Source organism: Gymnodraco acuticeps, unplaced genomic scaffold (genome assembly GCF_902827175.1).
Source record: "Gymnodraco acuticeps unplaced genomic scaffold, fGymAcu1.1, whole genome shotgun sequence".
Lineage (NCBI taxonomy): Eukaryota > Metazoa > Chordata > Actinopteri > Perciformes > Bathydraconidae > Gymnodraco > Gymnodraco acuticeps.
This window is the reverse complement of record NW_022989810.1, coordinates 3,374,765-3,397,845: the sequence shown is the minus strand read 5'-3', so window position 1 is coordinate 3,397,845 and position 23,081 is coordinate 3,374,765. Positions and strand designations below refer to the sequence as shown.

The following is a 23,081-nucleotide window of genomic DNA, read 5'->3' as shown; positions in this document are numbered from 1 at the left end:
TAAACTGTAAGACTTCAGAATTATTTGGTCACATTTGAGTATTATGCCGAACCAGACAAGAACTCAATGAAGTTAAACCAAAAAAGTAAGGACATCTTCGTTTTTATACAAACTCTTTCAGTTCAAGTTTGGTAACTTAAATAAACTCATAAGTAAAGGGCTTAGGTGAAAGGTGAATTATTTCAACAATGGTAGATATGCCTCTGATATTACATGTAATTGTATCCACAACTGACATTTACCCAATGTGCTGCTTGGGTCAACTGAAGTTCATCGTGTTTTTTCTGTGAACACGAGGAGAAATATGTATCTACACTGTCAGAAAACCTGTTGCTACATACATAGCAGTCACAGTGTTCTCCACAAAATACCCTTTGCATTATTAATTACATCATACATTACAGCAATCTTCCTAACCATAATTGTATTTTTGTGAAATGTCTTTCGAAATAGAAGTCCATCTTAATAAAACTGCGTTTCAGTACATAATATGTTCCTTTACCAATCCATCAGCATCACCAGTCATCTTCCTAATTAGCCTCTCCTTCCACTTCAACGATCTTCCCATCATGCTAATGGTCTCTGGCATTACGATGGGTCATTTCTGCTGTTTGCACACGTTCACATGTATTTAGCATGTTTTGCTCCTGGACATTCCATCTCCTACTAAAGTACAGGTACATATTTAAATGATATTAAGATGTTAGAAAGATATTATTGATTGCAATCATGTTTTATTCCGTATCCTCTGGGTAACTGGCTATAACTAAAGAGTAACAGATTATTTAAAATGGCCGAAAGATATCTCTTATCATGCTTTTCTCGTCATTCTCCAACTGAGTTCCAGCGTTGGGTTGAGACGGCCATAAAGTAATGTAGTCGGTCAATCTGATCAGCATCATCAAAGCAATAGAATGCAATACATTTAAAAAAAGAGGATTCAATTATCCTAGTCTTGAATCCAGGCAGGTCTTGACAGAACTATCCATAGTCTACAAATAATCCTTTATGGTTTGTTCCACTGAAAGCCAAATGTGTATCTGTTGCTCGGCTGATCATCCAGAGAGCAGCCAAGCAGTAAGCTTCTCATGCTGTGACCCCAAAGCCCGACAGAGAGAGAGAAAACTCAAGAAGCTTTTAGACTGAATTAGGTCCTTCAGCTTCCAAAGGCACCACGACATTTTTCTAGCAGTATATCTTTTTGGCAGCTGTTAGCTTTGTTTATTTGTTTTATACCCTAAAACTAACCTTAGGGTTGGGATCAATTAACATTTGAGCTGGCACTTTGAATTCAGTTCCAGTACCCAATGGTACCTTGAATTTGTATTTATCAACCACTGTTTTCTCTTGTAGTATGGTATATAGGTTTTTGTGCGTTGGTGTTGGGATCAGGGTTCAAACCCCACTGCAGTCAGCATGTCGTTGTGTCCCTGGGCAAGACACTTCACCCCAAATTGCTCCTGTGGGGATTGTCCACAGTATTGAGTATGTAAGTCGCTTTGGATAAAAGCGTCTAACAAGTGACATGTAATGTAATGAAATGAAATTATACGACTGCTTTGTTTACTTCCGTAACATGCTGTAGTGACATCAATATGAAACACTTACGCTTCTATTGGCTAGCGCTCCAACACATTATACATGATATGGCTAAGGGTCGGGACATCTCTAAGCGGTTGGCCAATCACAACAGAGCCGGCCAGCTAACCAATCAGAGCAGACTGGGCTCTGGTTTCAGACAGAGGGTGAAAAGAGGTGCTGCAGCACGATGACACGTATGAGAAAAATAAAGAGCTTTTTGAATATTAAAGCATGGAGACATGTCGCAGTAGAGGCACAAAATACAAATATGAACCTACAACTGAACATATAGGGCCCCTTTAAAGTTCAACATAGTGGAATGAACATATGATTTGTCTCTTCAGGCCACAAATGGCAGACTCTATGGAGGAGAAAAGGCTTCAACACAAAAGTAATCCTAATATCTGCACAATAGTAGGTATGTGTCTCTAGGGCACACATTTCCTGTCTATATTAGGAGCCTGACAGATGACTGCGATACAGATCAGAAGTCCTCCAAGATCTAAAAAGATTAGAGCACAGCAGCACAGATTGCCTGACACCCCACACGGCCCTTGTGTGTCTTACAGAAGGCTCTCGATAGCTTATAGGCTGCATGTGTGTGCCTCTGTGGGCATGCGGGAGTATGCCACATGGCGTTGGCAGCATCCCAGAGAAAGAAGGAATGTGTTTTTCTTTGTAGGGATGCAGAGAAAGAGATTGCAGCTGTGAGTCAGGAGGATAATCACTGGGAGCAAAGAAGATCATTGCCTAGAAGATCTGCACTTTTTGTCAGTGACAAAAAATCTTGAAGCTATGAATGAAAGGAAACGTGTAAAGATGGCCATCACTAGTAGTGTTCATGAGGAGGATACATTCTTAAATGAAAGACACTTTACTTCGACACTGAACAAGCAAAAGCCATGCATCTTCGCTCGTTTCTCTGTGACTACTACTGACTAAATATGATCTCATTTGGCATGTTTGTTAACCTGTTCATTAGGAACAAACGCAATGGGATTGATTATTAGAAGTACACAGAATGTAAGAATGATGTCGTTTAGGAATGGGCATGAATCTAACATTTGTATAAGAGATGTTGCTCAAGGGTTAATTTCATCAGTTTTACTTTAAGCTAACATAGCTAAACACCGAATTGAATGAATGTCAGAGAGCAGCATGCTTCATTTACACACAGCGTTTTATTCTAGCCTTCTTAATCTCCTCACCTGCAACACATTCCATCAGGGCTGAGTTTGGGACACTGCAGTGGACACTCTGTCTAGTTGGATTGATAGGACTGAGTAGATAACACAATATCTGTCAACTGCATCAATTAAGTTTTCAATGATAAGTCTGGCACACTCTTTTCTACATCATTCTGCGGCTGCAGGACATTGAAACTTGGCTTTATAACCAAAAACAGCTGCTGCCAAATAATTACTTCAATCAATGGGCCCATTTATTTTATATATCCACCATGAGGCAAGAGAATGTTGGACAGGCACTTTTTATTCTCAGTGTGAACCCGAAGGCCCTGAAGATGGATCAGAGGACATGCAGGGTGGCCCACAGGGTAACAACTAGAGAGAAAGTGTAACAGGGTTTGAAAGTCTGCCAAATGAAGATGGCTTTGCTTCCCAAAACACAGGCTCTGCCATTCTCCTGCTTCTAATAGCCTCTATATCCATCTACTGCTGCTAATGTCGCCCTAACCTCGTAATCCTCTTGTTATTGAGAGAGTGCGACGGATTTATAGCTACAGAAGGTTATGTTTTCCGAAAATGTATGTGCTTGGTTTCCTTCTCTTCTTTACATGCAGACTATGTTCAAACCCAGACGATGTTAATCATAATAACCTTGTTTCTGATCAGGATTTAGGACTGTCTGCATTTCTCTGCAATAATGATCACACGCTCTGCTGTCACTCTAAATCTGGTCACGCCAATTAACAGGTTGCGAATATACTCTGCTCAAAGCTAATGCAGGATACATGGACCTGTGTGTGTGTGTGTGTGTGTGTGTGTGTGTGTGTGTGTGTGTGTGTGTGTGTGTGTGTGTGTGTGTGTGTGTGTGTGTGTGTGTGTGTGTGTGTGTGTGTGTGTGTGTGTGTGTGTGTGTGTGTGTGTCTGGTGATGGGGGGAGGAGGCAGAAGGGTAAGCGGTTAGAAAACATAAACAGCGTGCTGAGTCCCCTTTCGCTGCTAAGGTGCTGTTGCCACAACATGAGTCACAATCAATGTGTTGCCACATTTGAGGGAAAGACTGTCGCCCTGAAATGGGGGGAGGGGTTGTAAAGTCTTGTGTGTGTTAGCGCATGTTCAAGCTATTTTCTATCTGATATGTTCCTTATCTTACATGCTTTAATAACCTATACGTGCAAAGCTTGTATTTCAAGTGCATTGCATTTAGTATAGTCAATCCAGTTAAGGCAAGTTGTACTAATACTACACTGAACAAAAATATAAACGCAACACTTTTGTTTTTGCTCCCATTTTTCATGAGACGAACTCAAAGATCTAAAACATTTTCTATATACACAAAATAACCATTTCTCTCAAATATTGTTCACAAATCTGAAAAAATCTGCATTTTTGCTTTATTAGGAGGGTCTGGGGGGGTCCGAAAACCAGTCAGTATCTGGTGTGAGGGGTAGGGTTAGGGTAATGTTGTGAATCGAGTGGCCTGTGTTCGTCGTCCATAACATACGCCTGCCCATACCATAACCCCACCACCACCATGGGCCACTCGATTCACAACATTACCCTAACCCTACCCCTAACCCTAACCCTAATCCTACCCCTCACACCAGATACTGACTGGTTTTCGGACCCCCCCAGACCCCCCCCAATAAAGCAAAACTGCACGTTTCAGAGTGGCCTTTTATTGTGGCCAGCCTAAGGCACACCTGTGCAATAATCATGCTGTCTAATCAGCATCTTGATATGCCACACCTGTGAGGTTGGATGGATTATCTCGGCAAAGGAGAAGTGCTCACTATCACAGATTTTTTCAGATTTGTGAACAATATTTGAGAGAAATGGTTATTTTGTGTATATAGAAAATGTTTTAGATCTTTGAGTTCATCTCATGAAAAATGGGAGCAAAAACAAAAGTCTTGCGTTTATATTTTTGTTCAGTGTAGTTACAAATCGTAACATTTTGCTGTTGTGTTTAGAGGAATAGCTTGATGTTATGAGCTTATTTACTATAATATATAGAGTATACATTTCAGGTTATTATGCGTGTTCGTTTACTTATATTAGGCTTTTAGCTTCCAGTTCTTATAGTTGTCAAAATGATCCACCACATAACGATGCAAAGTTTTAAACTTGTAAATGTCTTGAATTCAAACAATACTACTTGGTTATGTTAAGGCCACAAACTACTGAGACATTTTAGGGCTAAAATAATTATGTTCAGGTGTAGTTAAATTAAGTTGTGTACATACTGTAAGTTGAGTAGTTAACATAAACTAGTACACACTGGTTCTGAAACTAGTTGTCGTAACGTGCCACGTTTCTCATCTAACTCAGCAAAAACAATAACATACCTAAATATTCTAACCCTTGTAAACAAGTGGCTTAAGTTGTAGTAGCTGTTACCACTGGAAAAAGCTATGCAATAAACACCTGTTTGGAAATATTTAGGTTCATAGCATCTCTTTTGTCAGCTGTTTGCCTTAGGATTGTATTTTTGCTTCATATCAACCAGCCAGATTATATGTATACAGGTTATCATGTCTCCTGGCAACAGTAGCTGAAGCTCTCATGTCCATGGACTGTCAGTCAATCCTGTAGCAGGAAAACTGTCTTCACTCCCAGTGTGAATCAAACATTGAAGTTAAAACAGAGTATTCATGTTTTTTGGCATGCCTGAAAACGCTGTCAGTATATATTCACTGAAACTGCTGCTAGTTATTTTGTTATGCTTCTTCACAGTTACACTCCTGTGTGTTGGGACTAGTTTGCAGTGGTTTAACATGCAGCAATGTGACATCTCCAACACCTATATGACATGTTTCTGTTGGCAGAGCAAAGTGCGTTAAATATTTTTTAAATGTTGGTTTTATAGATCACACAGGCCCATGACTTGCTAAGATACAGACGTGGAGCATATACCATTGCGTCTAGTGTAAGAACGGCAATAGCTTGTGACAATTATCTCATAGTTGTAAGCTAATTTTATTCAATTTGAGCTAAAAGACACAATCACAACATGCCTGAGATGTATTGTGTGTCTTCTGAAACATGTGGCACAGTTTAAGTCTGAGTCATTATTCTCTACAAGGAGGAAAGTATCCTCCAGCATCTTCCAGACTTGCTGTTCAGTTAATTGGTCCTCGTATGTTTTTCCTTTTGCCTCGCCCACTCTATCGTTCACCGCCACCACCACTTCTACCCCCATGTTTCTCTTGTATTCTTACTACTTTATAATGATTCTGTGCTGTGCTTGCCTAATGGCCAGTTGCAGTGAACAGAGGAATGTGAGAGGAGGTTGGTGAGAGCGCTCAGCATGAACTGCAGTGCTGATCTCACAGCAGGGATCTGTGAACACCGCAGAATGCCTCTCTCATGTCAAACACTGTGTGGGAGGAGGACTGTCTTACCAACAGTGTGTGTCCAGATTAATGAGCTGTGACCAGGATCCCCTATCTGCTATCAGACCATTATCTGCTTCAAATCAGAGCATCTAATTCACATGAATTTCTCTTTTCTGAATACCTCCCACCTCCCTCTTGCCATGCCTCTCAGTCTTCTTTCTGATGTTTTTTGGAGGTCGCAATGCCCTTGCCACTGCTACTCTGAGAATGAAAACATTAATATTAAAGTTGAGTTCAATCTCTGGGGGGATTTTTTGTACCAAAATGGCAAAAATCTATATGCTGAGGCCTAATATACATGAATAGTCTCTTGTCCTGGCATGCAGGTAATCAGCTGAGCAGCCTATCCAGCAGCTCATACGTTAAAGGGCCATGTCTACATCCTGGCTCCATATGAATAATGCACAGGGGCTCGGGTCGTCCCTTCTGTTTTATTATTACTATATCTTCCTGCTGAGTTCTTCCTCAGGTCCTGAATTCGCAATAAAAAAGTGTCACAAAAAAGTGTTTCCTGTCACATATAGTTCTCCAAAGTTTGGCTTAATTGTAAACGTTATGCGACCCTACAGCTTCTCCAATAAGGAATGATCTACCCTTTGACAAGGAACACAGTAGGTTTATACTGTCTTAACTTTAACTTCATGTGGAATATCCGAGTGAATTGGAGGTCTGTATGAGGTTATAAACACATCTTCGTTAGTAATACAGTGATAGAATCACTGTTGAAAGTATAAGTTCAATGTTTGCAATAAAGTCTGTGTAGGTTAGAAAGAACTAAACAGATACAGCTTTTACTGTATCTGTACAACTAAGAAAGAACATTTTCTTGGCTGCCTTATTTGATTCAGCATGGGACTGCAGGGTGGATATGTATCTATGTTCCCTCCTTTGGAGCAGAACCTGCAGCCATAGAGATGTTCTAGCCTCGGTGAACAGCTAACAAGGGATGAAAGGAGCTGAGGAGGACAAAATGAATGAACAAAGGAAAAGTTGTTGGACTGGTCAGGAAGGAGATATTTGGTCGAATTGTCTGAGAGCATAGTAGTGAGCAAACAGTTCATTAGAGCTGTGGGCAAGAAGAAGGGAAATAGACTTGAGCAAATATCTGGGTGCTTTGTTGAACATTGAACGAAGATGCACTGAGCAAAAGATAACAAAGAAAAGAAAGGGTGTAAACTGCAGAAACAACCCCGTCATCACCACACAAAAAGGTTTGTTTTTGTTTTCTGAAGCTATGTAGAAAGGTACTCTTCTGATGCAAGTGGCTAGCTAAACAGTTCAACAACATAAGCTAACCGACCATGTTCTGTAAGTTGTTTAGCCTTTAGGTTACTGTTCATTAATGAGCAGGCAGCGTTTTTGGCTGGTAGGCCTACCATGCTAACACACTGCTGAACAAGCTACTAATGTTTACTGTCAATCCAACTAGGGCTACAAGCACTAGCCGCAGACTAGCTAAGATGTGAGCTTATCTCCTGACCCCAGTTGAGTTTATCCAAAACTTATGCTAGCTAGACTAAGCTCCTTAAATATGAGAAAAAGCTAGCAAACTAGTAACTACAAATATGGTTTTCACAGCTTTTTTCTAGCGTTAGAATATTTTTTTGAAATAGTTCTGTAGCTATACCTTACAGCACACTCAAGCTGCTTAATGAATCTTCTACTGGATTTTTTACAACATATGGTAATGAAGGGTAGAAAGGAACCCATGTTTAGCCTGCATTCAAAAATAATTTAAGATAAAGACTTGCTAACTTAATAATTGCTGTGAATGTGGAAGTGTGAAACTCCAAAATTACTATAAAATCCACATGGGTAGGCTATGTCCTAAAATATTTAACAAGTTTTAGTTTGTGTTTTGCATCCTATACGCTTAAGTGTTCTGTGGTGCATTTTTGCTTGGCCACATTGTTTCTGTTGACCTCACGCTCATAGCTTTCATATAACTTACATTTATTCATTTGTTTGTAAAAATTAAAATAAATATACCAGTGCATCACAGCAAACACAATCCACCAATGGCTGAGTGAAATGTCACAGAAGCTAAAGCTTATATGAAAACAGCGCTGCTATCTGCACCCACCAGCATTATGTGGCACGCTGGCTTTCTCCTCAGATGTCACTTCCATCCTCCACAGTGCCTCCTTCCCATTGGCTTCCTCTTTGTTTTGCTGCCACCCTACATTGGTACGCTGAGCCACTGAGCATTCTGGGTATTTTTTCTCCTTCCCCCTGTATGTTGCTGGAGGGTGAGAGGAGCTAAAAATAAACTGAGCTCTCATGGTCCGTTCATGTGTAGCTCAACAAGGCATCGTGCAGCATGGCTCGTACTGCACTGAAGGATTAGTGAATACACTGATACGAGTCACCTATTCAACAATCTATGATAGAAGATGATAGATAAACCGTTTTATGATTTATAATGACATTAATGATCAGCATAAGAGGTGTGTGCAGGCATCAGAGTTAATTTGAATTCAGTGCTGAATCTTACCGCTTTGTGAAGGCTGGTATGACTCACATACGATACATCTGGCTTTGTTTGGACGACTCCTATCAGTTTGCTGCTGTGGGAGTTTGCACTTGAATATAATTTCAAAGGAATGTGACAGCATACTTGATTCAACTGCAAATATGAGAGCTTGTTGCCTAGGAAACCACCTTGGCATGTCCCCTTGGTACATTTGTAAAAATGAAGAAAAAATGAGGAAGATATTGCAAGTGTGACGTGCAAGTTTGCGTGTGTGCGTATAGGTCGGTCCTGCGGTGAATTCATAGCAGCTTTTTTTCAGGTTCACTCACACACACAGCTCTGATATCACCTACAGTTACTGATATGTTAAATGGTGCCATTTCAAATCAGAGTCCTGGCAGCTGTGCGTTGGGTGTTGCAGATGGGCATCCTGATATTGTATTCAGTGACAGTGACTGTATGGGTCAATAGAGCACATGAGTCCACAGTGTAAAAGTAGAAGATCTCGATCAATACAAGCCCAATGGTTTACCTGCTAAAGGGATACAGTGTACATCTGGACATATTCAATATGTTTGTTATTGACAAATGACCTCATAAATAAAATGACAAAAAAGAAGAATGCACTATCCCTGCTTTCCTCTGAATAGTTGTTTGTGTTTTATTCTGGTTATTTGTGCGGTGCTTTACCTCCTAATCAAACGCAATCGAAGACACATTAAACAGCCATTAAGGTGCATTGAGTGACCTACCTTTATTACAATACACATAACTATTGTATTCCTTTCAGGAACAAAAAAAGCCCAATAAATAACCATATTTCTTAGCCCCATTGGCCATTGTTATTGTTATGAATGAATATGTCACTTGAATGCAACCCTTTTACGTGTTTTTAATAGTTTTCTGACAACAATAGGTTGAAGTTATAAGCTATTATGAGCTGTGGCCAAACGGGGACATGTTTTTTTAAGGGATCAGTTCATGTCTTTGTCCCCAGGGTTAGCTTTTTGCATGGAACAATGTCATTTTGGGAGAATTGTACCAGACATTTCATGCATAACAGATGAGCCTGCATATTGTGCATACATTTGTTTAGCATTTCTAAAACAAGAGTTCTGAGTCTGACTCATGCGTGGCTCCATTCTAAAGAGTTGAGCATGAGTCTCTCTCTGTGTGTATGTGGCCTGCGTGTTTGCATGTGTGCCTGTAAACATGTGATTCTGACAGGTATTGACAGTACATTTTACAACGGCACGCACGCTGTAGAGGATGTGACATGCTGTCCTCTTTTTGCTCGCTGGGCTGCACAAATGACGGATCAGGTGCTGTCTCTGTAAATGAGAGCAGGGAAGAACGTATGAGTCTGTGGAATATATAGCAAAAAGAAATGCGTTGAGGTGTAACAGCTAAAAATCCCCAGGCTTTGATTGAAAGGCATGTTTGTATGCTGAGAGACTGACATGTCATTATAGGACAGTGCAGGAGACTGCGCCATGTTTGACAAGTTCTCACACCCCATCCGGAAAATAGGTCCAATAGGTCAGGCCCTGCTACAACAATCTCCATACTCCACTATAGGGTCAGTTTTGCACATTCTTAAACAACAAACCCTGTATAGGGAACCTTTTACAGGAAATGTTTCGATTGTAACATAAGTTGAATATGTTAGATAACATGTTACCTATGTTACCTTAGTTATGTACATTGCAACACATTTTAAGTATGCGAGTTATTAAGTATGTTACTTAACTTGCAACCTGACCTCGAAGGGATTCAAGGGACCTTGAATGCATTTTTTGCAGGATTATTCATGCAATCTTTTTCCAACATATACAGTACATTTGATTTGCTAATGGAAACATGCATTTTAAAGCAGAACAAATATGTATTGTTCAGTGACAGAAAAGGCCACAAAATATTATTTTCCATAACACTTGCAACCTATGCTAAGTACATTACGGAACATGTTCCTTACGAGAAGTCTGTTACGAATAACATTATGAATGCAACGTTAAGTCAATTATCCAACACATTATAACATGACTGAGTTATGTTCCTTGTGTAATGTTATGTAACCTAACCTACCTTCATAAAATAAGCTAACATTGACTTTAGTTTCACACAAGACATAAGCCGCTTCCTGGGTAAAAGTCCAGTGTTCTTCTCTATGCTACGTCACATGACTTCCTCTTTTACTCCCACAATAACAGCCTCGAAAGCGTGCCAATTCATTTTCTTTGCCAAAATAAGTATTTTAATATTATGTATTTAAAGAACATAAATATTGTATATTTTATATTTATCTGAGCCTTTTATTGTCCTTAACGTAAGACAATGATTGCCTTTAAAAATAATAACACTCTGCAGCCCCTGATCCAGAGGATAGGCAATGTGAGTGTGTTCATCTGTGATTTTGCTATTGGTGAAAGTGTTTTTAAAGTGCATTCAGGTTTATGAAAAATCAATACTAGATCAATGGAATATTATTTTAGAAATGTTGTCACTCGAATTGAACAACTTTGTATTGATTGTATGAAAAAGGTGTATTTCACTGTGTTAGTCTGGCAGGGAAGTAATAACATATTTACGATTCAATTTGCTTCATTCTGCAACATGCAGGATATGGAATTTGTATCCAAGTATGCCAGTAATTGATATTCAGCGTGACTATCTGTGTGTGCTAGCGCTTGAGAAGGGCCACATATCGACCTGCCTCTCTTTCTTACTCACACTCAAACATGAATAATTGAAAAGGAAGGTGGGAGGGGGAGACGGTGAGTCAGGACTTCATGCTGAATTGTTGTTCAGCATCTCAATCAGAGCGGAGACTCTCCGCCACTTTCTTTTTCTCTGTCCGCAGGAGTCTTTTCAGCTGCATGCTTCAATATCTCCCAATAATCCATCCAGCACCTTTTCCAACAGATGAGTTTACATGCCATAAGGCTGCAACAAATCATTAAAAACATATTTCTCCACTTGAGTTACAGCCCTTCTCATGTTCTTATTGTACTCTTTTTAGGACATGATTAAGGGGATCGATTCACGTAGATTTGTAATGGTCGTGACTGTGCAGCTCGTCTCGCAGTCTGGCAAAAGCAGATTCCCTCACTGTGGGAAACAAGAGAGAGAGAGACAGACAGAGCGACAGACGGAGATGGAGACAGAAAGAGACGCAGAGATGAAACGCGTAGGATGATGCTGACTCATCAGCCCTGTAGGGATTATCCTTCTCAATCGGAGTGTGTGTGCAGTGTGCATGTTTATATGTGCGTGTGTTTCCTACTACTGAGGAGGACATGCACAGCATTCATTACGCATGATGGAAGCATGATGGAAAGCGCTAGAAGACTTGTAGCTCGGCTGTCAAAGCAAAGTGACCTTGAATGCGTTTTTGCATGAATGTTCGTGCAGTCCCTTTACATCTACACTCACTGTGGGCTGCTGGACTTGATTTATTCATGGGAATAAAAACATGAATTATAAAGCAGGAAATGAAAATCACTGGTCAAAGATTAAAGTTCTCATGATAAAGAGAATCACTAAATCCTGAGACTCTTCATCTACCATTAGTTCCATCTCCATCTTTAGTCTGGATGTAGAGTAATCCAGACTCATTGGGAAAGCACAAACCTCAGCCAAGGCCAACGGTGCATTTACATGCTCCTCGGAGGTCGTCATTTCCCAAGTAGTGAAGTCGTTCTTCCCATTTTGTTGGGTTCAAGTGCTTTGGGTCAAAACATGGAATAGGCGGACACTAAAAAGTAAACTTTGATTGCTTTTTCTGAGTTGTTGTTCCAACATAAGGTGAATCTTGGAATGATATTCAAAGTGAAATATAATATTTGTATTGTCCTGTTATCCGGATTCGCGCCAACATTTCACGGGTTCTTCTATGAGCTTATTTTCATGAAAACCGGGCCAGTAGTTTTTCCGCAATCCAGTGGAGAGTCAGACGAACAGACAAACAAACCGAGCCGTAAACATCCTCCCTGGAAAAGGAAACAACTAAAGTAGTTTGATCAATTCAAAGCAACTAAATGGCTTTGTTAGAAACAGCTCCTTATTAGCATTAGTCACAATTACTCAATCTGTATTCTGCAAATTGGTTTTATCCCTTTTTCACCAAATCCATATGCTTGTCTTTAAATTATGTTTGGATGATTTCATGATTTTAAAGATTGTTGGGTAAAGATCTTTTACGTTTTTTATTTGGCTTTGAAATCTCATGTCCAACTTGTAGTTGTTATTGTGATCAAGGTACTTGAAGGATAAGACTGATTTTCTATATGTTTATTATTATTAACAAATCCCTTTAAAAAAACAACCCCAACAATGGATTATATTAAAGGTCACCTATCATGCTGTTTTTAGGCAATAGCATAGGTCTCAGATATATACAAATATATAAAAAACATGTCTATGAAGTGTTTTGCTCAAAATACCAAACAGATCACCCATTCTAGCCATGCCTCATATCCCTCTATTTCACTTCCTGTTTCAAAAGTGCTGATTTTGGGTATAAAGCTTTAAAAAAAAAAAAAAGAATTGATAAAAGAAAAAGGAGGGGGCTGAGCTCATGCGGGATCCGGCAGCTACTGTCTAAACTAAATACTGCCGTGATGAAACGCCATATCATGGATTATCAAGGGTTATTTCTGAAACAGTCTGGAGCTCAAAGGCTTTCTCTCTTGCCGGTTATACCACAAGGTGAGTTCCTTTGTATTTCCTGCTTCTTCACACAAATGCTCTGTGCAGTACAGGTTAGCTCTGAGTGTTAGCGATGCTAATGTAAACATGCACCGACCATATTATGTCCAAAACAGTCGGGCATTGTTTCTGATAGCAACTTTATGATAGTGCCGTAGTTCCACATTTCCGATATGAAGTCATATCGGACGCAAATCTGGATCAGCTCCGTTGTACCCCCGTTTTTAGAGATGTGGGTACGGAGGAAAAGAGAGAGGGTTTTATTTTCTGACGCTGCGTGAGTTCCCCGACACACCGGGGACACATATTTATGTATAAAAGACATCAAAAAGTGCATTTTGCATGATAGGTCCCCTTTAAGCATCCTAAATCCTTTTTTTCACTTGGGTATTATTTTAAAGCAAACGTTACTCAAGCAGGACAAATATAAGTATTTATTTGGAACAATATTCAGCTGTAAAACTATGGTATAAAGTACAAAGAAATTATAAAAATTAAGCATTTATTGTATCATTTAAAAATACAATACATCAAAACTTTAAGAAGTTGTCAAAATCCAATTTATTTCATGTCGTTCTAACTTGTGACAGATTGCTCCGTGTTTGCAGGTGAGCTGCCATTTATTCTATATTAAGGCAGAATCAATAGACACCTCTCTGCTGCCTCAGTCTGCTGGCAGTAACCGTGCAGGATGGATGTGACACTATTAATGAATCACAGGGCTCAATAGAAGATGCTCTGCTCTGCTGAATCAAGGCTTTTAAAAAGAGGCCGGTCATATTTGATCTCCCTCTGTGTCCATCACGCATGCACACCTACTTACTTACCTTATTCCTCAAACTGTCTCTGAAGATATGACCTCAGGTTTGCCATGGAGGACAGCTCACATATTTGATATGGATTACTGCGACAGCATCCTTTATGGTTGACCTGCATACATACTAAAAAAACATGTCCAAACTCCGCTGAACGCATGCTCACCTCCAGCGATCCCTCAGACCACACACCTCCACTGGCAGTCCACCAAACAATGGACTGACTTCAAAATATAACTTCTCACTTACAAATCCATCAACAACCTTGTCAACTCTGTGTCCCCCTTTAAGACACACCCCTACCCGTCGCCTCAGGTCTGCTGATGCTAACCGATCATAACTTTAAGCTCCGGACCATGGGCGACAGGGCCTTCGCTGTATCCCCCCCTCCTTCCCCCTGAACTCCCTCTCCAGTCACAATCACAATGGCAACACACTCCTATCGTTAAAAAAACACCCTCAAAAGTCACCTTTTTCACTCCCGCGTTCAACTGCTAATCATCTACCCCCCCTGCCACTTCCACTTCCTCTTTCAGTCATTTTAGGATTTTTTTACACGATGTTGTTATTTCATTTATTAGCGTGTAAAGCGTCTTTGAACTCTTGCAAAGGTTCCATCAAAATACCATGTAATATTATTATTTAGGAAAAAAACAACAAGTTACATAATTGGCTAGCATTATTCAAATTGACATGGTAAAGGGAATCAGCCAGTCCGCGGGTGAAGAATTATCTGACATATTGTTACTTACTCAAATATCAGCGAATATGTTAACAGACACATCCATCAGACATGAGCCATGATTCAGTGGCTGTTTCTCACCTCCCAACAAGTGTTCTATATTAATACTAACTTGTTCTTGCTTTGCGCCTTCTGTTGAGTGAAATATCTGGCACTAGAACTGGGATATGCTCTACTTTCTAACTTTGTCTGTCTGTGGTTTGGTGGGTGTAATACAGTTACTATCACTGTAGAAATCTGCCTGCATAGGTTAAAAATGATACTGATGAAAGTGTTAATCCAAATCAGTAAAGTTGTGACTGTAAAACCAAAACAATGAGCTAAAAGAAGCTAAAATGCTTCAAGGGAACACACATAAAATAATATTGCTTAGTGCAGCTTTGAACAAAATGCCTCAAAATGATTGTACTCTTGTCCTTCCACTGATATGTGTGTTAATGTATTTCCCACATAAAATGAATTATATAACAGTTATCTTTAAATTGATTATTTAATACTTGTATTATAACAAACAGGTAAAGGGGTCTTTAGCAGTAAAAGTGATCATTTGATTGAATATCATATGAATAAGAACATGGATATATGATTTACAGAGTCAGCTGTATTGCATCAGGGCAACACTCCCCAGGACAAGTCTCTCTGTGTGTTTCTTTAGCTCTGTCTGATCCGTTCCATAAAGCTGATCGTCTGATCTGTAATACAACCCCCCCCCCTCCTGGTTCCTCTCCGTTTCTCTGCTGTGGAATATTCCACTCTGCCTGTGCTGGTATTAATGCGTAGCTGCAGGAATGAACAAAGAAGCAGTGAGTGTGACTAAAGTGGCAACATGTGAAGCACTTATTTATATACATTTCATTAAGATGGAGGACTGCAGCCTCCAGAAGCAAGTGTGTTGATAAAGAGGAGCTCCTTGTGCTTGCAATAGATGTGCTCATTACTAATGGTTGATAATATGTTGGTAGACAATGCAATAATCACACAAATATGCCAAAACACATGCCAATAATGAAACATCTTCACCTGGTTCACAATGTATGCAGAGCCTTCAGAAAACATACACCGACTAGCCGAACCATGCGCAGCAGGTTTTCCAATTTGTGTTTTTATATCTGCATCGTTATAAAAAGACAGTGAAACACCTGGAGAATAAAACACTCCAAGACACCTAACCAGGGCTGCCTCTGCTTAATTGCGCCGCATCTGGGCATAAGCTGAAGTGCGCTGCATTTGCGCATCAAGTGAGGCCCCCTCCGCAAGATGAGGCCCCACGCAGTCTGCGTGATCTGCGTGTAGGGAGGGGCGGGCCTGCACCTAACCTATGTTTTTTTAAAGTCAGACAAAGATGTTGTTGCCATGATTATTTTCTGAAAGATATTTGTAAAAGTGTACACAAGTAAAAACATCTTACTCGATTTTCACACATTTGTTTCTTTGAGGAAACACTGCTCATTCTAAACTAGAAATTAGAATGCGAGAGAGTGCTGCTCTAAGATGCAGCAGTCCCAGCACATTAACTCTAACACCCTCCTGTCCGTAATTTCTCACCCATCTGTTATCATTACTTAATTCAATCATTTCTCTCACACACACTGTATCATTTCCACCATGTGACCTTCTGCTCCTGCTCTCTTTGATGCTCCTCAGACCTGATCCAGGCCACCCAGGACACCAATGTGAACATCCCCTCGTTGGCCGACACGCTGCTGGAGAGGGTCGGCAACGCCAGCTGGGTGGTGGTCTACAAAGCCCTGATCACCACACACCACCTCATGGTGCATGGCAATGAGGTGAGGATACAGTTAACACACACACCGAGTACATGTTGGTTAATGGTTCTCATGTCTGGAGAAGTATGTCTTCACTTGAGCAATGGACCCTACGCTAAGGTAGAATTGGGCGATACATCTATATTATAGTGATATGAAACAAGATATTGTCATGATTTCAGAAGTGTTCATCGTTTCAAAGGGTGAAAATCATTAAAGCGATGTATTTTTAAAGTTGACAATACTAGGATTATTTTTTCTCTATACTATTCACCATAATATCAACACAACTAAAAGATATTTCGCAAACATTTCATTGGGTAAAATATGTGTAAAAGCAACAATAGTCAACCCCACAATATTGTCACAACTTATTATTCTACCCCCCAGTAGAGACAGCTGGTGGTACTGGGAAGATGTCAGGTAAAGTAGGGCAGACAGAAGATGTCAAAAGCAAAGTAGGGCATCGCTTTCATCACACGACCCAGTGTACACACTTACCTGCTGGAAAACACACCGTACCAGGAGCTCAGATTGCAAATCATGCATGTAAATTCAAATTGTATTTTTGATCCCCTTTTGGCCAAGGAATCTGCATGCTACTGTATCATCCACAATGTGCAAAGATTATGCTGTTAGGTCAAACAAGAGAAACAACAGGGCATTTGTTTTTATCTACCAATTCATACTTACTTTTCACAACATTTGAGAAAGTATTCAGATCATTTAATGATGTAAAAGTTGTAATACCACATTGTGAAACCACACTGCATGTACAATTACTGTATTCAAAACCTTATTAAGTAAAAGTATGTAAGTACTATCACCACTGAAAGTATATCAAGTAAAAGTCATTTTTATGCGGTAAAATCTTCGCTGTCAGTGTCATTTTACTATATGATGTTTTTGGATCATATATATATTATATATGTTATAATAAACTTGAATAATTAATTCAATGAAGAGCTGAAATCGGTTGATACTTAATTGCATACATGTGATGCTGACAGATGGTTTGGAATATGATGGTTTTTTTATTTCAACAAATGTTCCATTAAGTCTGTGTCATGTGAAAGGTGTTGATTTGTACGGCTGCACCTCAGTGGGTAAATGGGCATCTACCAATCAGAGGGTCAGTAGTTCAACCACCAGCAGCTTTGGGTAAGAAACTTAACCCCAAATTGCTTGCTAAAGGACATGTAATGTAAAATGTAATGTAATGATCACCTACGCGTACATTTTAACCTGAACATTTACCCAAAATACCTGCTTCATTTCAGGTTTAGAGCTACCTTAAGGTAAATAAAAATAGAACACTGGATTTTGACTTTTGCCTCATACAGTAGATCTACATTATGACCTCAGCAGCATTCTAAAATCAGCAAAGGGACTGTCCTTCAGCTCCCTGCTCCTGACCCCTGACCCCATTCATGTCCTGTCAGCTGGAGAAATGGAAACCCTCTGCACTGGCATCAAGGGAGATAAACAGATGCTCCTTTACAGCCCCTGAAAGAACCCAATGCCCTCCCAGCATTCATTGGGTGAAAAGCAGAACAGATTTAGTGATATGAAGATAATTGCATTAACCTCTGTTGTCGATAAAGCAGGTGTCAGGGGGAAAGAGTAGATTGGGACACACACACACACACACACACACTCACAAAAAGCTCAGTTTGTGGGTGAATAATGTGCAAGTATTTACTTAGCCCATATTTCAGCTATTATCTGTTATAATGTGGCCACAAAGACATAAAGGGACAGTGTCATAAATGTGTGTGAGCCTTTCAATAGGTTATACAGTGTGTTCTGTCTCCAGAGAGCTGTTTGTTTGTATCCGGGGCTTTGCTGTTATAGTGTGGCCTGATTATGATAGAGTGCCCGAAGGGGGAGAGAAAATGTGAGAATAAAAAAGGAGGAGAGGCGATAATGTGAGGCGTCCCATTTCTCCTGGGAGGATTCTTAACCATCCCTAATGTTAGTGTGCTCTGGTTTTTGTGAATGTAGCCGCTAAATAAGCATCAGCAGTGTGTGTGACATGCTTTATGCCGACATGTATCAATGTAGTTGTTTATGCAGGGCTGCAGAGAGAGCCGTTTTAATGTTGGATTCCCTATTCTCCTCATTCGTATTCACACCCTACCACTTACCTAGTCTGCAGCTTTGCTACTCAGATGCAGGATATCTTTCCGATCACTAATGAAAAGGACTTGTATAGCATCACAGCTCTCATATTAATTTACAGTTGTGTTGTAGACTGCTGAAAGCACAGAGGAGACCCATTAAATAACCATCAAACCTTCCTTCATTATGTTTAACATGATCATGGAAATATAACAAGCCTAGATGCTGACATACAGTAGTGTGTTCATTTGTCACTGAGCATTTTTCAATGAGTTTAATGTTGTTGATATGTGTAATCCATTGGAGATAAGGACACTTTTCAGGACTCCAGACTGACTTTTTACATTGTGTGCATTGGTGCTCCTATCACATCATTTACAGTACTGTTGGTGCACCTGTTATGTAGACGATCTCACACTACTCTGTGGAAATGTCTGTGTCTCCGTCAATCATGAATGCCAGTGTTTCCCCTAGGTTTACTGCTTTGGGGGGGTGCTGCCAGGGCGGGATGCGGGCGGTCCGATGATGGCGATCCGTGCAGGGGGGGGGGGGAAGTTACTTTGGTTTGAGAAGTGGGGGACACACAAAACAGGGGGTCTGTGGAAATGGAAATAGTTCTCGATTTGAATCCCTTTTCCTGCCTTTCTAACTAAATATGTGTTAGGACTATGGTGCAATCCAAGAAAATGTGTAGTGAATAATGCCTGGCAAACTTATAGTATGATACTTATAGTATATTTTTTTAAATGTTGAAGTTAAATGCATCAATCTGGTGCACTTTGAGCACAAGATGAAGAGATTATGGCTACAGCTCTCAACACTCATTGCGTGCGTACGTGCGTGCGTGTGTGTGTGTGTGGAGCGGAGCCCCGCCCTTCAGAAACAGAGCGGAGGAGAGAATGTGAATGCGCAAAGCGATGCAGTGGACACTGAAACATGCACATAAATTGGATAAATAACATATGCGTTTTGTTTATTTAATAAAAGAGCACATGTTCAATGTGAAAAGTGACCATAGATAGATTATTTTCATCATGTGGCGCTATAGGCCTATATATATATATATATATTTTTTTAAAACACCTTGAATTTCAGGGGGGGCACGGGGTTCCGTTGGGGTGGCGCAGTGTCCCCCCAAGACAATGGTAGGGGAAACACTGAATGCAATGTGCGTCAAAATTCTAAATTTGAATACACGTTTTCGAACGTTTTTGCAAGCAAACTAGTAACTGGGCACTGGCAGTTACAGTCCTGCAAATCCGTGTCTAATATATTGATGATCTGGGAATTCAATTTGGTTAACTTTTATTTCCTGTATAATTAGCAGTGTATAATTGTATTACAATTTCTGACTTTTTTGTTAATTTTGTCAAAGGAATTATTCATGGCACAGGCTTATTTTCTTTGAATATCTCCATTTTGAAAGTAGATGCTACATCAGTGAAAGCACTGTAAAGTACCTTAGCCGCGGGAAGTAGGGTTGCTGACGGCCGGCTCGGTTTGCTCACGGCCGGCACCGCCCTTAATGTGTTTTTAAACGGCATCATTGAAGTTGCGCTGACAGGCGACAGAGGTCCACCGTGTCCCCACAGCGAGGCTACCCCCCGTTGAAAGTTCACTAGCACAACTGCCCCCCCCCCGTTGACAATTTACCACACCCCCTAAGTAAAATGACTTCCCGCGGCTATGCCTGTCCGTGCTTTGTCTGCACTCTTTGCTATTGTTGCAATGCATAATGTTGGACAGTCATTCAATGTGAAAGGCATTTGTTTAGGCTTCTTAGTATGGTAAGCAGGCACTTGCTCTGATATAAGTAAAATTAGGTCATATCTGCCAAAGATTTTGAATCAGGATTATGCATCTTATCGGGCACAGGGGACGTGGGGGGTTACCTCCGGCGATGGTTTCAAATTTCAGCAGGTGTAGTGCAGAATTTTCTGGCAAAAATAATAATCAATTTGTTCTCTTCAGTTTGAATAACCTTTATGTGTTAAGGTTGTGATTTAGCTTTAGGAGGATATGGAGCAGTATACAACCATGTCTTATTTATTTCTCCCGCACACATTCAGTGAAGACAAATTTCAGAGTTAGAGCCAATCAGGGGCAAGTATGGGGTGGGTCTTTGTAGAATGTGTATGAAAAACCAAAACACACCGAGACAGATCCGCTAAACACAGGTGAAACTGTGATGCCAATGAAAATATTTAATTGTGGATCGCACTATGGATCCATGCTATTTTGGACCTGTTACTTCACAAAGTCAAAGTTTTCCCCAAGACTTCTACCTTAAGCTTTTTTGCCATAGCAGAAATTCGAGACAAATCACCATCTGTCATTTTCTGGCTGGGAGAAAAAATAAAGCCTGTGTATGTGTCCTTTCTTGCAGAAATTAATGCAGTTCCTGGCATCTAGAAACACCTTGTTCAACCTCAGCAACTTCCTGGACAAAACTGGCTCCCATGGTAGGTTGTGTTTCTTTCCTTCTCTCTCCAACCATCTTTCTCAACCCTTATCATCCCTTTATTCTGGTTCTCTGTCATCAATTATTTCACACTTCTTGCTATTGGAGCCTCGCAGAGGGGGGTGCTGCAGCCCCCTCAGCACCCCCCCCCCCCCTTCCCGCGTCCATTCACAATGCCTACTGTCTCGCAGATCCCCCGCAGCAAGCCAGCTCACACTGTCCGCTCCTCACAGCAGCGAGCCCCGCAACGTCCCTCCAACACGGCACCCAGACCCCACGTAGCATTCTCATCTGTTTGTCATTACTGGTGTCATTTTCTGGTTGCTAACGCCATTGTAACACATAATCACTGATGTTCCGCTGTAACGGTGGTGGACTCATCAGAACAGAGTGGGCGAGCTGACCAATCAGAGCACAGTGGGCTCACAGGGAGGGGGGGGGCAGGAGCTCCAACAAGCCGTTTAGGACAGAGAGTGAATACACATACTTTACAGAGATGCTGTATGAGAAACCAATGTGAGTTTGGAACATTGAACAATGTAAATCTATTCTAGTAGACCTCAATAATGGAATTATGATCAGTAGAAATGGCCATGTCATGGGACCTTTAAAGACTTTATAATCCGGATTACATTTAATACTTCAGTATCAATCTAACCAAGGGTTTAAGGTGCTAAGAAACTTGCAAATCCATAAAGAAAACAGGAATCCTTAGTAAAGTACTCTGTATTATTAAGTAATACAAAAAAAGGCTTATTCGCTTCTTTGCCAAGAGTTAGATAAGTAGATAATTGCTACCACCTATGCTAATGATAGCTGTTTCCCGCTGTCTCAAGTTGTTGCATTAATCTAATCGTTTCCTGACATTGTGAAACATCTCGGCGTTGTCTTTTTTTTCAAGGCATTTTAAGAGCCTCCACATACCCTGCTCTGAGTTGACATTGAAGACTGTGAATATGTTTTACTGATGAGTGTTTCCTCCTCAGGCTACGACATGTCCACGTTCATCAGACGCTACAGCCGCTATCTGAACACAAAGGCCTTCGCCTACAGACAGATGTCTTTTGACTTTGTCCGAGTCAAGAAAGGGTACCTTTTTCACTTCTCTCACAACACTTCCGTGCCACACTACAGAATTTCTATTGACTATAGATTTTTAGCTTATCGATTTAAAAAATGCCCCTTTCTTACATGAACTCCATATCGATCAGAATAACACACCTCACACTTGGGTCTCATAAATGTGTAAGGAATGCAATGTTTATTTTGTTCAAAAACCCTAAAAAATGACATCCAGTCCAATGGAAGCGGTTCAGGAATGTGTTTGGGAGAGGAATTCTCTCTGGGGGGATCTTTGGGATTTTAGCTTTTGCAGACCATTTACATGCACACAAACCTTTAGAACACACTATAGGAAAGGGAAACCCCCAAAAAGCAAAATAGTTCCTTTTAAAAATGTTTCTTAACCACTTTGTTTGCATGACTAACAGAAGAAAATGACGAGACCAATTATTAAAATTGTTGACGAAAAAATACGAGACTAAAACTGAAACAAATAGTCAGTTTTGTTCTAATGCAGCAGTTTAGTGTCCTGTGCCATATCAGAACAGGAAGCTAACCATGATAATGCCTTTTTTTGCATAATAAAGATAGTTTGAAATGACAAGACCTGGAAGAAAGCAACAAGCTGATATTTTGTCTCAAATAGATTTACTTAAATATAATGTGTAAGAGTTTCAATTAAAACACAATTCAAAAACTTGTTTTGGTCAGGTTGATTAAATGGAGGACATTTGACACAGGAATAAGACTAAGTTCAATAATAACTGAGAAA

The 23,081-nt window shown here is 40.3% G+C and overlaps 1 protein-coding gene across 10 annotated transcripts in view; it reads left to right on the top strand.

The window, feature by feature from the left end:
* The window catches only part of snap91a (synaptosome associated protein 91a), a 56,762-nt gene that overhangs the window by 3,565 nt on the left and 30,116 nt on the right, over positions 1 to 23,081 (top strand). For all 10 annotated transcript variants that reach the window (XM_034229377.1, XM_034229330.1, XM_034229355.1 and 7 more), the window contains exons 3-5: positions 16,544 to 16,686; positions 21,173 to 21,248; positions 22,234 to 22,336. In XM_034229377.1, coding sequence (XP_034085268.1) covers positions 16,544 to 16,686; positions 21,173 to 21,248; positions 22,234 to 22,336 — 322 coding nt within the window. The remainder of the gene's footprint in view (positions 1 to 16,543; positions 16,687 to 21,172; positions 21,249 to 22,233; positions 22,337 to 23,081) is intronic.